Source organism: Megascapheus bottae, chromosome 31 (assembly GCF_031878675.1).
Source record: "Megascapheus bottae isolate mThoBot1 chromosome 31, mThoBot2.hap1, whole genome shotgun sequence".
In the NCBI taxonomy this organism is placed as follows: Eukaryota; Metazoa; Chordata; class Mammalia; order Rodentia; family Geomyidae; genus Megascapheus; species Megascapheus bottae.
The window spans coordinates 7093482-7107263 of NC_143539.1; the positions used below are offsets into that span (position 1 = coordinate 7093482).

Here is a 13782-nt window from a genome sequence, read left to right on the forward strand (position 1 = left end):
TTCCTTGGTACCACATACAAAGAAAAAAGCTGAAAGTGATGCTGTGGCTCAAGTGGTAGAGCTCTAGCCTTGAGAAAGTCCAAGGACAGTGCTCAGGCCCTGAGCTCAAGCCCAAGATTGGCAAAAAAAAAAAAAAAAGCCACAAAGCTCTCAGGTGTAAATCAGACACCCCTCAACCCTTTCAATACCTCTCTTTCATTTAGTTACTGTTTTCTAGATGGCCATGACTACTTTAGGGTGGGGCTTTATCTGGCCCCACCCTCCACCTGTGGTAAGGTCCAGGCCACAAGACACGAAAATGTTTTTCACCTAACCCCACAGCCACTGCCAGTAGAACTTTTCTGGAAGAGACATCCAAGGTCATAAGAATACTGAACAGGGAAGTGACAACACCAGTGACATGTTTATTAGACCCCTGGCTCAGCTGCTAGGAGAACAGTAGCTTGTTCCAGCAAGAGATAGTCCGTGCTCACCCGGAACACGGAAGCTGAGGGTGTTGGAAGTGGGGGTTGCTTTTCCAAGTCACCCCCAGAATCTCAGCAGGCTAACGCCAATCCTGATACTGAATCAAAATGGGGTTTGAACCCATAAGACTGGCTACTCGACCCACCATGTTGCCAGGGTTACTTCTTCTTCTGCACATGACCACAGTCATACTTGCCCCGCACCACTTTGAGTTTGATGCCAGGCAGGTCCTGGGTGCGGCCACCTTCCACCAGGACTACCTGGTGCTCCTGCAGAGTGTGGCCCTCCCCGGGGATGAAGCAGATAGCCTCACGGCCAGTGCTAAGGCGCACTTGACAGCACTTGCGGTTGGCTGAATTGGGTTTCTTGGGCTTGCGGGTGAATGTACGCAGAACCACGCCTTTTAGCTGTGGCCGTCCCTCCGTGGGGCCAAGACGCACAGGTGGCTTCTTAGGGGGTCCCCGACGGTGCATCTGGTTCAGGGTAGCCATGCAGCGTGTGGCCCAGAACCGGGGGACCAGGGCCAGGCCTGGAGAGGCATAATGGGAAGGCAGAAGAGCAGAACAAGGTTATTATTCCAGGCACAAATGGGAGCATTTTGCAAGGCGGTTCATACCTGAACTCCTAGGCATCAGGAGCCTGAGATCTGAGGATCATTGTTCCAAACTGGGAAGTCCCAGGAAGTCTTTTTTTTTTCCTCCTGGTTGTGGGGCTTGAGCTCTGGGCCTAGGTGTTGTCCCTGAGCTTTTTAGCTCAAGGCTAGCCTTCTACCACTAGAGCCACAGCGCCAGTTTCTTTTCTGGTGGTTAACTGGAGATAAGAATCTCACGTATTTTCGTGCCCAGGCTGGCTTTCGTCTGTGATCCTCAGATCTCAGGCTCCCGAGTAGCTAGGATTACAGGTGTAAGTCTGTGGCGCCTGTTCTACCTAAGATTCCTATCTCCAATTAACTGGCAAAAACCCAGGAAGTGGAGCTGCGGCTCAAGTGGCAGCGTCAAAGCCCTGAGTTTGTTCAAACTCTATGGTCAATGCGCACATACAAAGCAGAACCCTACCCTCCTCCTCCAAGGGACTGGGGATCAAATCCAAGGTCTCTCCATAGCTAGACAAGCACTCCAGTCGTTTGAGTCATGCTCCTACCCTTTCATTTGTATTTTGTTCTTGAGACAGTTTTGTCAATTTCGCCAAGGCTGGTTTTGGCTGCCACCACCTAATTCCACCTCCCAAATGGCTGGGATTACAGACACGCACTGCCATGCTCAGTGCAGGAGAAACACTTGATATCTAAGCCAAGTGGAAGAACATAAGCCAAGCCACCCCATAAGTGCCTGACACATAGATATCACAAGAATGGATGACTAAAAACACCTTCGCTCGGGGGGAATCCCAGCCGGTGAGGGAGACCATAAATACTCAGTGAAGGTACAGGATCGTTTCTGCAGCCCAAACCCACTTACCATGCGTTAGAGACGTGTGGAGACCACCGAGAAGACCAGGCCAGGACATCCCGCTACCTGGGGCGTCCCTGTGTTCGGGGACAACACATTCAGAAAGCAAGAGAGGCCAAACTCTCCCCGTCCCACTAAGGAACTTTCCTCTAAGGGCCTCAACCCTCAAGCCGTGCTCTGGAGTGAGGGACCCGGGCCGTCCTAGCCCCCAGGCAGGGAGAGGGAAGCGGGAGCCGGAGGGAAGCGCCACTGACCTGGATGTCCGGGGCCCGAGCTACAGACACGCCGATTCCACGGACAGTCCCTTCCGGAAAGTCTCTGGACGGCGATTGGCTGTTTCGTTATCTGCGTCACTGAGGAGGCGGGACACACTCAACGATTGGGAAAGGAGAGAGTCAATCTCGGCAAACGCGTCTCTCTTCCACGATCTGATTGGTTCATGCTCACACACACGACGGCTGCTTTGCAATTGGTGTAAACGAAATGTGGGCGGGACAAAAGGGGTGTGACTCTCGATTCCCGATCCAAGATGGCTGCGTCCATGTCTCGGCGCTTCGGAGTTCTCGTTCTTCGAGAGCTCCGGCCCTGGGGAAGCCGCATGTGCATCCCGAATCCAAAGAGAAGTTTTGCTACGGAGAAACGGCAACGGAACCTCTTATACGAGCACGCGCGCGAGGGTTACAGCGCCCTGCCTCACCTGGACATGGAGTCTCTGTGCGCATGCCCAGAAGAGGCTGCGCGCGCCCTGGAGCTCCGCAAGGGGGAGCTGCGACCGGCCGACCTCCCTGCAATTGTGAGTGCGCATGCGCCAAGCTGGAGCCACGGAGCTTGCTAGATGCGCCGGGTTTGGGGCCCGGGGTTGCAGGGAGAGCAAAGTATTCGCATGATTTTTAGTTCCTTTCCAAGCTTTTCTAGTTGTCTTAGTGCATGGCACCCATTTATGTGCCAGTGGTCCTCTAAAAGACCTCCTAGATGCCTCGTGTATCTTTAAAACCCCGTGTTGCATCTTTCATACAGCACACTGGGTGCTCTGGGAAACTTATTGGGTACCAGCGCCCTCCGTGATCCAGACTCATTCCAGACAAAGGCAGCAGGGGGGCAAGGCCGGTCACCGGTGGCTCACTCTTATGAGCTATTCAAGAGGCAGAGATCCAAGGATTGGGGTTGGAAGCCAGCCTACCCGGGAAAGTCTATGAAACTCCTAATCTCCAACTAGGCGCCCAAAAAACTGAAGTGGAGCTATGGTTTCAAGTAGTAGAGCACTAGATTTGAACAAAAGAGCTCAAGGACAGTGCCCAGGCTCTGAGTTCAAGCCCCAGGACAAGCACAAAGGAAAAGAGAGTCCAAAGATAGGGACTTTACCTAGAGGGGGCTGAGGCCAGAGGACCTGTAGATCGAAGCCAGCCTGCTCTAGTTATTGACCAAGTGTCTCAGGAGGTGACCTAAGACCCACACTGATACACTTCCATGTGATTGCAAAGGAGGCTGGGAAAGGTCTCACCGTGGGGCCAGCCATGTGTCCACTACACAGCAGGGAGACCCAATACTCAAGGGAAGAGGGCATTAAGGGGCTATCCAGACAGCCAGCAGGTGGCAGCTTCGCCCGCTCTTACCTTTCCCTCCTGCACCGACACAGATTTCCACATGGCAAGAGCTTTGGCAGTTGCGGCAGCAGATCCAGAGCCTGGAGGCCAAGAAGGAAGCCGTGGCTGTGACTGTGCGAGACTTGCTGGTGAGCTCGGTGCTAAAGGCTAGGTGTGGTGGTGCTTGCCACCAGCCACGAGAAAGCCTAAGTAGGAGCGTCATAAATTTTAAAAAGTGAGATTAGCTGGGTGCGGTGGCTCACGCCTGTCATCCTAGCTACTCAAGAGGCTGAGATCTGAGGATCGCAGGTCAAAGCCAGTCGGGTGGGAAAGTGTGAGACTCTGATCTCCAGTGAACCACCAGAAAACCAGAAGTGGCTCTGTGGCTTAAAGTGGTTGAGTGCTAGAGTGCAAGCCTTCAGTGAAAAAGCTCAGGGACAGTGCCCAGACTTTGAGTTCAAGCCCCACGAATGACAAAATAAAAGATGGTGACAGAGCCCCTCCCTCAGTATGGTGGAGGCACCGAACACTCACTATGTCATTCTTTTTAGGTTATCTAGCTTTCCCAGAAGAGAAACTGAGGCACAGTGTGTTGTGTCAAGGGGTGACTACCACATTCATAGTACTAGGAAATTCAGATTTATCATCCTGACCATCTCCTCCCTTTTCTTTCCAACCAGGTAAACAAGAACAGCAGCGAAGTGCAGAAGGTACCCAAAAAGTTGACATCTTGTGCTGATCCGAGGAGGGCAGGGAGAATTGGTCGCTAGTCTTTCAACCATAAATGATTCAAGTTTCAGGAGAAAGAAAAACCAGTCTCCCTTACTTCATGAAACCAAAACTGGCTTTAGTTATAGCTAGATCCAGGTCCTGGCCCCATGCTTGATTCTAGTTCCTCTCGTGTTTAGCTCCCAGCTTTCTCCCTTTGTGGAAAGGGACGGCAGGGTCGAACACACTTTCCCCACGGTGCTGGGGTAAATTCTCAAGAGATCAGCTGTGCCCAGGGGCTTGGGGATGGGAGTGGGGGGGGGGGTTCTCACCCAGGGAAGAGCCACAGATCGCCTCAGCTGGCTAAGCTTGAACCTGCCCCAGGACTGGATATCCCCGGAAAGGAAATTCCAGGGTGCTGGATGGAAGCAGCCTATTGCTGTGCACTCAGTACTGAGGGACTCACGATGCTGCCTTGAGCTAATCCCTTTGTCCTGCTCCAGGACCCCCAGTACCTAGCTCTGAGGACACAGGGCCGGGAAATCCGCATGCAGCTCTCACTCCTTTACCCCAGGGAGGCCCAGCTGGAAGAGCAGTTCTACCTGCAGGCCTTAAAGCTGCCCAACCAGACTCACCCGGATGTGGTAAAGGGCCCTGGGCTGCCAGGGAGGAAGGGGAGAGGAAGGGAGGCTGCCCGCCACCACCTCCCCTTGATGCCCCTATCTGCCTACAGCCCGTCGGGGATGAGAGCCAGGCCCGAGTGGTCCATGTAGTTGGAGACAAACCAGGTAGGCCACACCACACCGGGGGGCAGAGGGCCCAGCTGGAGCAGCCTCACAGGCTTGGGCTGTCTCCTGTGGGGTGTGTGTGTGCGTGTGTGCGTGTGCTGGTATTGGGGCTTTGACTCAGGCCATAGCTCCACTTCTAGCCTTTTGCTGGTTTATTGGAAGTAAGAGTGTCATTGACTTCCTGCCCAGGCTGGCATCAGAGATCCTCAGATCTCAGCCTCATGAGTAGCTGGGATTGCAGGCATGAGCACCAGCGACTCCCTTTGAGGTGTCTCTTAGGCAGCAGGTCTCAATCCTTATCCCTTTTCCCTCCCTCAGTGGCCTGCTCAGCCCGTGGCCTGTATGTCAGCTCGTGCTCTTATGTGGAAATGTGCCTCACCCCCCCTTGCACTGTGATTTTCATTGCCCCTTCCTTGAAGCTTTCCTTCTCCTTCCTCTTGTCCCCTGTCACGTCTCTCTGTTCATTTATTTTATTTTTGTTTCTTTGTATGTGGTTTTTTGTGTGTGTGTGGTTGCAGGGCTTGAAGTCAAGGCCTTGGCATTATTGTCCCTAGCTCTTTAGCTCAAGGCGAGCGCTCTACACTTTGAACCACAGCTCCACTTCCAGTTTCCTGGTAGTTCATTGGAGATAAGAGTCTCGTGGACTTTCCTTCCCCAGGCTGGTTTTAAACTGTGATCCTTAGATCTCAGCCTCCTGAGTAGTTAGGATAACAGCCACGAGCCATCAGCACCTGGCTATAATCTTTCATTTTTTTCTGCCTCCATCCTCTTCTGCCCTCCCCCCATCTCTTTCCTCCTCCCCTTCATTATCTTTTCTCTTCTTGCTTCTTTAGGGCTGTCTCCTCCACACTGTCTCAAATCCCCTTCCTCCCTCTCTTTCTGTGTCTCCTCCCACACCCAGCTTTCTCTTTCCAACCCCGGGGCCACCTGGAAATAGGCGAGAAACTTGACATCATCCGTCAAAGGTGAGTGGGTCTCTTGTCCGTCCATTCCCCCCCTCCCCGCCCCCACCATCCCCACCTAGCAGCTGGCAGCCGCTCCTGCCTTCCAGGTGGAAATGCCAGGGCCTCTCCCAACCAGCATCAATGTTTGATGTCGGAGCTGCCCCTGCCTGGCAGCTGGGCCTCTGCCCCCGTCCCCTCGCCCTCCCTCCCCTCCTCCGTCACCCATAGGCACCCTGTGTGCTTCTAGGCGCCTGTCCCACGTGTCGGGCCATCGCTCCTACTACCTGCGAGGCGCTGGGGCCCTCCTGCAGCACGGCCTGGTCAGCTTCACCCTCAGCAAGCTCGTGCGCCGGGTATGGGGCAGGAGGGCTGCCTGGATGGGGAGGCATTGCCCCTGCACTCAGAGAGCTCCAAGAAGGGGAAGGGAGGGTGGTCCCCGCTCTCATTATGGTTTCCTGCCCAGGTTTTCATCTACAGCGGACAGGTTCAATTCAAATGTGCTAGCTTGATGAAATAAGGCTATTATGCCCACTTTCCAGATGGGGAAACTGAGGCCTGCAAAGGCGACATTAAGTGACCCACCCTAATGCCCACCCTTGTAACTCTGTCCCTCTATGCCTGCTACGGGGCACTGGGAGACGTGATACCCATTGGAACAGGGAGTCAGCTGGCTGGGCATGGTGCTGGCCACAGGAGCAGATGGACTTCGCCAGAGGGCACTGGGGAGCCATGGGAGGGCGTAAGCAGGGGAACAGCACCTGTGTGGGATGGGGTAAAGGAAAGAATTGGAGCCAAGGAGGAGTAGTAGTTCACAGCAGCACAGACCCTACGTTCCTCTGGGGTAAAAGCTGGGGGTCCCTCACTGACCCCCCTCTCCCCCACCCCTCCCCCACAGGGCTTCATTCCCATGACGGTGCCAGACCTCCTGCGGGGAGCTGTGTTTGTGAGTGAGGCTTTGAGTGGCAAGCTTTCTTCTGGGGTCCCCCCCCCAGAAGGGGGACAAACTTGTTCCCCTAGAAAGATGCCTTGGAGCCCTAGCTATAAGTGGGGGCGGGGGATCGGGGGGAGTGGCAGGAAATTCCAGATACTTTTAGGGAGAAGCTGGGCTTGTGTATGCCAAGTTTACCTGCCCCCTACCCTGACCCCTGTGGCTTCTCCCCAGGAAGGCTGCGGAATGACCCCCAATGCCAGCCCCTCCCAAATCTACAACATCGACCCCGCACGCTTCCCAGATCTCAACCTGGCCGGGACAGCAGAGGTGGGCCTGGCAGGTGAGCGCCCCGAGTGAGGAGCGGGTGGCTTTGTGGGGGAAGGCAGGTAGGGGGCTTCCTGCCTGGGACACAGCACAACTCTGGGGCCAGCCAGTCAGCGCCACTGTGTGGGTTGTTGACTGCACAAGTCACGTGACGTGTTGGCCCTGGGTCAGATCTGGCACAGGGCAAAGCTTTTGGCAAAGTGAGGCAGTCCTGGCTGACCCCCATCCCGCCCCTTCCTCCTCTTCCTCCTCCCAGGCTACTTCATGGACCATGCCGTGGCCTTCCGGGACCTGCCAGTCAGGTGATACCAGTGTCCTTGAGCCTGGCCCCTGTCCCCTGTCCTCTCCTCTCTGCCCTTCCTGATTCACCTCACCTGGTCCCCGCAGGATGGTGTGTTCCAGTACCTGCTACCGGGCAGAGACGCACATGGGGAAAGAGCCCTGGGGGCTGTACCGTGTCCACCATTTCACCAAAGTGAGTGAAACTGAACGGGAAGGGGGCAGATCGGGGGTCACCCGCACCATCCAGCACCTCCTGACCACATGTCTCTACCCTTGGCCCAGGTGGAGATGTTTGGGGTGACGGGCCCCGGGCTGGAGCAGAGCTCGCAGCTGCTTGATGAGTTCCTGGCCCTGCAGGTGGAGCTGCTGACTGAGTTGGGCCTGCACTTCCGGTGCGGAGAAGGGGAGAATGGCACAGTGAGCAGCCTGTGCACCCCAGTCTCACCTCTTCCTCTTTGTCATTGGCTGGGAGGGGCAGGTGGGAAAAACAGATAGGGCCTTGCTCTGTCCCTTGATCTACAGCCCCAGGACCTTTGGCTATAATATATACATATACATATACGTGTGTGATATATATACATAAATATATCATATATATATCTATATGTAGATATATAGATATATATATCCCCAGATAGAATCCCATGCCTTTGCTGAGTACCGGTGGCTCACACCTGTCATCCTGACTACTCGGGAGGCTGATATCTGAGGGTCACAGTTCAAAACTAACCCAGGCTGGAAAGTCCATGAGACTCTGACCTCCAGTGAACCACCAGAAAACCAGACGTGGCACTGTGGCTCCAAGTGGTAGATACAGACTTTGAGTGAAAAAACTCAGGGACAGCCCCCAGGCCCTGAGTTCAAATGCCATGACCAACCACAACAAAAAGCGCCTCGTGCTTTTTCCCTCCTTCCTCCACCTCCCTCCCACTTAGCTGGGGTTACAGACGTGAGCTTACCCCACCAGGCCCGCCGCCATCACTGGTAATATTTCCCTCCTTTTTGCTGTCACCTCTCTTCTGTCACATCCTTTTCCTCCTCCACTGCCTGACGTTGGCCACGCCCTTGTCCCACAGGGTCTTGGACATGCCCACCCAGGAACTGGGCCTTCCTGCCTACCGGAAGTTTGATATTGAGGCCTGGATGCCAGGACGAGGCTCCTTTGGAGAGGTAAGCTCTACCCCATGGAGGCCACAGAAGGAGCCCCCCTCCCCATGGCTGAGCCTCTCCACTGCCCCCCACCCTCACCTCATCCCTCCAGGTCACCAGCGCCTCCAACTGCACGGATTTCCAAAGCCGACGCCTGCATATCATGTTCCAGACAGAGGCTGGAGAGCTACAGTTCGCGCACACGGTGAGGCGCAGCCCCCCTCTGCCCTCTCAGGACCACTGCAAGGTCCTGCAGGTCCTGAGTGTGTCCCCACTTCCAGGTGAACGCCACGGCCTGTGCTGTTCCCCGACTCCTTATCGCCCTCTTGGAGAACAACCAGCAAAAGGTGAGGCCCTGCGGGGAGCGAGGGTCCCCACCCAGACCACGGAGAGAAGAGGGCTGGGGCTGGGGCAGCGTGGTCATGGGTCTGTTCTGTCTCCAGGATGGGTCAGTGCTCGTGCCTCCTGTCCTCCAGCCCTATGTGGGCAGCGATCGGATCACAGCCCCCACCCACACTCCACTCCTGTACATCGGCCCCAACCAACCCCAGAAGCCCCGGCTTCCTGGCCAGACGGTGTCCAGCTGAGGACTGGCTGGGCCCAGCCAGTGGGGCTTGTCACCAATTCCTAGGAGTCCAGAAGCCAGGACACCCGGGGACCTGTATCCCTGAGCCTATGCCAGCTTTAGCATCTTGAGTGCCTGGACTTGTGGAGTCTCCTCCTTCCTACTCCCTCCTGCTCCTCCTGTTCCTCCTCTTCCTCCTCTTCCTCCTCCTCCTCTTCTTTTTCCTCCTCCTTCTCCTTCTGCTCTCCCTCCTCCTCCTCTTCCTCCTCTTCCCTTAGGGTCAGTCATCAGCCTGAGCACTGTAGCCCAGCCTGTAGGAAGAGGTGGGATATCCAGGAGTGGGGAGAGATGAACAGATCATCCCCGTTTTCCCTCCCCTGAACTTGAAGGTCCCCCAATAAACTGTCAGAACCAAGTCCCATGGGTCCATCTGTGAGCATGGGAAGTGCCCTGCCTGCCTGCCTAGAGTCTCTGGGTGACCATCCACAGAATCCAAAAATTAGTGACCACAGCCAGGCACTGGTCTAACAGGCCTGTCATCCTAGCTGCTCTAGAGGCTAAGATGTGAGGATCAGCAGGAAAGTCCATGAGACTCTCATCTCCAATTAACCACCAGAAAACCAAAAGTGGAGCTGTGGCTCCAAGTGGTAGAGTGCTAGCCTCATGCAAAAGAGCTCAGGGACAGCGCCCAGGCCCCGAGTTCAAGCCTCAGAGGACCATCCAAAAAAAAAAAAAAATTCCAGAAGCTTCCCATTGTACTCTCCCTGTCCCCTGGACTGGTCCTGTGCACCATTTTCCTCTTTGAGATAGTTGCAGGAGTCGCCTACTGTCTCCCTGGGAAGACCGGAAACTACCTGGCCCCGCCCTCTAGTGGCTACATCTTAACAACATAAAAGACAAAGTTGTGATATGTTCTGTTGTGTTCACTAGTCACACGTGTGCTTGTTGTCTGTTCCTCTCTCCCCTTGTCCAGTGTGAGCCCAAGAGGGCTGTGTTGGCCTGTGCATTCACTGGTGTGGCCCCCAGACTAGAAGTGCACTGTCATGTAGTCTGTGATGAATTTTACCAAAGCTAATCCCAGCTGAGGCAGGAGAATCACCCTTCATTAGTGCAGAAAGCATCTTAAAAAGAGTTTAGAATCTGGGCCTGGTGGCTCACACCTGTAATCCTAGCTCAGGAGGCTGAGATCTGAGGATCGCGATTCAAAGCCAGCGCTGGCACAAAAGTCTGTGAGGCTCTTAAATTAACCACTGGAAAACTGGAAGTGGTGCTGTGGTTCAAGGGGTAGGGCAGTAGCCTTGAGCTGAAGAGCTCAGGGACAGCACCCAGGCCCAGAGTTCAATTCCCATGACCACAGCCCCCCCCAAAAGGAAGGTGGCTTAGTGATAGAGTGCTTGCTAGCATGAAGCCCTGGGTTCCATTCCTCAGCTCCACATAAACAGAAAAAGTCAGAAGTGGTGCTGTGGCTCAAGTGGAGTGCTAGCCTTGAGCTCAGGAACAAAGTTCAAGCCTTGAGCTCAAAGCCAGAACTGGCGCACACCCAGGAATGCTTAGAGCCAGATGCCAATGGTCCATACCTATAATCCTAGCTTTTTTTTTTTTTTTTTTTGCCAGTCCTGGGCTTTAGTTCAGGGCCTGAGTGCTGTCCTTGGGTTTTCTCAAGGCTAGAGCTCTACCACTTGAGCCTCAGCACCATTTCTGGCTTTTTTCTGTGTATGTGGTACCGAGGAATCAAGCCCAGATGCATGCCAGGCAAGCACTCTACCACTAGACCAAACTCCAAGCCCTAATCCTAGCCTCTTGAGAGGCTGAGATTGAGGATCCTGGTTCAATGTGCCAGCCCCAGGCAGGAAAGTCCATGAAACTTCATCTCCAGTGAACCAGCAAAAACAAAAACAAAACTGGAAATAATAACTGTAGTTTAGGGGCCGGGAGTTTGGACTAGTGGTAGAGCGTTTGCCTGTTATGCACGAAGACCAGGTTTGATTCCTTGGTACCACGTATATAAGAAATGCCTCAAGTGGTGCTGTGGCTCAAGTGGTAGAGCTCTAGCCTTGAGGAAAGCCCAAGGACAGTGCTCAGGCCCTGAGTTCAAGTCCCAGTACTAGCACCAAAAAACCAAAAGGTAGGCCGCTCTGGGCTGCACAGGTGCAGGTGGCAGAGCTGGAGGAGCACAGGCCCCACTGCGGAGGTCAGGTGGAACAGCTTGCTTGCAGGTACGGAAACGGAAGCCTGAGGAGAGTGGACTTGAACCTGGGTCTTGTCTGGGAAGGGCACCTGCTCCTTTCCCCAGTCCCAGGCAGGAAGCCCCTGAGGGGATGCGTGCAGAGCTCTGTCCCCATGAATAATTGAGGGGCTCAGGCGGCCGCCCCACAGCTGTCACTGCTCCCCTTCTGGCCACTGTGAGGGTTATAAAGGCACTAGCAGGAGCCACCCAGCCCAGGATCGGGGGGACCCAGCTCCCTACCATGCCGCACCCCACGACCTGCTCTGTGCTGCTGCTGCTGCTGCCACTACTGCTGGGGTCCGGTGAGTGTAGAAACCCAGGGGTGGGAGCGGCCTGGGTCCGGAAACCTGTGCATGGAGCATGGAGCAGGGTTTCCGGACTCCCAGAAATTCTGCTCAGTACTGAGGACAGCACTCATCTTGTTTTCTCCACAGCCACTACAGCTCCCCTGGCCAGCAGTCCCTCCAAAAGGGAGGTGAGGAAGATGTACCCCCTTATCTGTCTTGCTCTATCTCCTCTGGGCCTCCAAGCCCCCCCCCCCCGGCTCCCCTCAATTCTTCTGATTCTTCCCTTGTCCACAGTTGACACTCTGTCTGGCAGAGGTCCTGAGTCTGGGCCGGGCACACAGGGGGCCCTGCACTGCTCTCCTCTACAAGGGTAAGCAAGGTGGTACTCTTCTGTTCCAGCCCACCCTGTCCCCGTCATGCCCACATGAGCATGTCCTGTTATCTCCACAACCCTCTGCCCTGGGTTAGTGGCACTGTCCCGACTGTTTCCTGACCATGGCTTCCATCTTGATGGCTTCTTGCTGTGGAAGGGGGAGTGGGGGGAGTCCCAGCCCTGATTCTCCTCTCCTTCCTCTCCCAGTTTTCTTCTTCTGGTCCCCACGGGATACGACCCCCATCCATCCCTTCACAGGGTCTTTCCTGCATAGATCATTCTGTCTCTTTCTGTCAGAGATTTGCGAGAAGGAGCCCCATGGCTGCGTGTCCCCCAAAGAGGAGAAAGGGCTCCTGGGTGGGGACTTGGAGGAGGAGGCGGCTGGGAAGATCAAGTCGGTGAGGGAAGAGGAAGAGGAGGCAGAGAGGACACACAAATCTGAAGCCCGGGAGCACCTGCTCCAGGAACAGCATGGCCGGCTCCGTCAAGAGAAAGAAGAGGAGGAAGAAGAGGGGGAAAGGAAGACGCAGCCTGGGGAGATGTTTGAAGAGCTATGGAAGCAGCAGCTGGAGGATGCTGGGGGTCCCCAAAAACGGGGGCCAGAGAAAACCAGCCAGGAGTTGTCTGCCCAGTTCCAGACAGAGAAGGGGGGTGGCCACAGCTCGTGGCAGCGTGGCCGGAGGGGTGAAGGGGAGAGGCCTGGGGGCACCCCCCACCTTCACCACCACCAGGAGGAGGAAGAGGAGGCCTCAGAACTGGAGGTGAGTGGGGTGGGGCCACCAGATGGCTCAGTGGGGACCGAACCCAAAGCTCCCACACAGCAGGGCCCACCACCGATGAATCTGAATAGCTGAGCCTCAGCTATTCAGATGTCATCCTAGCTTCTCAGGAGGCTGAAATCTGAGGATCATGGTTCAAAACCATCCCGGGCAAGAAAGTGCATGAGACTCTTACCTCATTAGCAAAAAGCTGGAAGTGAAGCTGTGACCCAAGCGGTAGAGTGCTAGCCTAGAGGAAATAAGCTCGGGGATGACATCCAGGTCCTGAGTTCAGGTCTCAGTACCAGTGTGCGTGTGTGTGCTCACACACACACACACAGCAGCAGCATCTAAGTGAGGGCTCTGCTTGGCCGTGGGGATTCCCCTGTGTGCTTAGAGTCACCATGAATGTCAAGTACCCCAGTTGGCCACTGTTGTCACTGTGTGATAAGGGGACTGCCATCCTGTTCAGGAGACTAGACAGTGGCACCATGGCTGCCGGGTCATGGAAACTAACGTGATACCATGCTGGGTGGCTGTCACATCCTGGGGGTGGTCGGTTGCTAGTCCCATGATCATTATTGGCTATCCATTTCTGATGCCAGGAACAGGAGGAGGAGCGGCTGGAACGAGTGCGGGATGAGCTGAAGAAGGCCACAGCCACGCTAGGGGCAGAGCTGAGGAGGGAGGGCTGATTCTGGCTTCATGCGTCCCCCCTCTTGTACCCTTCTGGCTCAGGACTATTGATCCCCAGAATCCCCCCCCCCCAACACCCAGCACCTACTTGCCCTGACCTGCAGGGGAGGAAGGTATGCCTTAGAATCCAGTCAGAGGGGATGAATCTGAGTAGGGGAGCGGGGCTCAGGAACCCCCAGTATCCTACCCCACCCCCGTCCTGCCCTCTGAGTGAATAAAGCAACAGCAAACCACCATGTTTGGCCTGCATCTTT

At 55.2% G+C, this 13782-nt stretch overlaps 3 protein-coding genes across 4 annotated transcripts; 2 read left to right on the top strand and 1 right to left on the bottom strand.

The window, feature by feature from the left end:
- Positions 1-384: 384 nt before the first annotated feature.
- On the bottom strand, positions 385-2223 carry Mrps12 (mitochondrial ribosomal protein S12). Of its 2 annotated transcripts, XM_090321893.1 has the most exons (3): positions 2168-2223; positions 1923-1990; positions 385-994 (listed from the first exon to the last, which is right to left on the bottom strand). In XM_090321893.1, exons 2-3 carry the CDS (start codon positions 1969-1971, stop codon positions 624-626), a joined length of 420 nt encoding a protein of 139 aa, XP_090178019.1. In that variant the 5' UTR covers positions 1972-1990; positions 2168-2223; the 3' UTR covers positions 385-623. The 2 variants fall into 2 exon arrangements, with proteins under 2 accessions (XP_090178019.1, XP_090178018.1); XM_090321892.1 differs by lacking the exon at positions 2168-2223 and having other exon boundaries at positions 1923-2161.
- A 195-nt stretch (positions 2224-2418) lies between these two features.
- Sars2 (seryl-tRNA synthetase 2, mitochondrial) lies at positions 2419-9353 on the top strand. Its single transcript, XM_090322097.1, has 16 exons — positions 2419-2706; positions 3550-3645; positions 4177-4206; positions 4708-4848; positions 4938-4992; positions 5894-5957; positions 6184-6289; positions 6832-6879; positions 7099-7207; positions 7448-7493; positions 7579-7666; positions 7756-7865; positions 8550-8643; positions 8735-8827; positions 8904-8969; positions 9066-9353. Exons 1-16 carry the CDS (start codon positions 2443-2445, stop codon positions 9207-9209), a joined length of 1554 nt encoding a protein of 517 aa, XP_090178223.1. The 5' UTR covers positions 2419-2442; the 3' UTR covers positions 9210-9353.
- Positions 9354-10893: 1540 nt separating this feature from the next.
- Ccer2 (coiled-coil glutamate rich protein 2) lies at positions 10894-13753 on the top strand. The gene is made up of 4 exons (XM_090322096.1): positions 10894-11889; positions 11996-12071; positions 12372-12835; positions 13438-13753. Exons 1-4 carry the CDS (start codon positions 11656-11658, stop codon positions 13525-13527), a joined length of 864 nt encoding a protein of 287 aa, XP_090178222.1. The 5' UTR covers positions 10894-11655; the 3' UTR covers positions 13528-13753.
- Positions 13754-13782: the final 29 nt, after the last annotated feature.

Excerpts from the sequence above, each read along its gene's own strand:
- Mrps12 (XM_090321893.1), bottom strand. The coding sequence starts at position 1,971 with ATGTCCTGGCCTGGTCTTCTCGGTGGTCTCCACACGTCTCTAACGCAT. Across the intron at positions 995-1,922 it reads CCACACGTCTCTAACGCATG|GCCTGGCCCTGGTCCCCCGG; the intron begins GTAAGTGGGTTT and ends ATGCCTCTCCAG.
- Sars2 (XM_090322097.1), top strand. The coding sequence starts at position 2,443 with ATGGCTGCGTCCATGTCTCGGCGCTTCGGAGTTCTCGTTCTTCGAGAG. Across the intron at positions 3,646-4,176 it reads TGACTGTGCGAGACTTGCTG|GTAAACAAGAACAGCAGCGA; the intron begins GTGAGCTCGGTG and ends CTTTCCAACCAG. Across the intron at positions 5,958-6,183 it reads CTTGACATCATCCGTCAAAG|GCGCCTGTCCCACGTGTCGG; the intron begins GTGAGTGGGTCT and ends GTGTGCTTCTAG.
- Ccer2 (XM_090322096.1), top strand. The coding sequence starts at position 11,656 with ATGCCGCACCCCACGACCTGCTCTGTGCTGCTGCTGCTGCTGCCACTA. Across the intron at positions 11,890-11,995 it reads GCAGTCCCTCCAAAAGGGAG|TTGACACTCTGTCTGGCAGA; the intron begins GTGAGGAAGATG and ends CCTTGTCCACAG. Across the intron at positions 12,072-12,371 it reads CACTGCTCTCCTCTACAAGG|AGATTTGCGAGAAGGAGCCC; the intron begins GTAAGCAAGGTG and ends TCTTTCTGTCAG.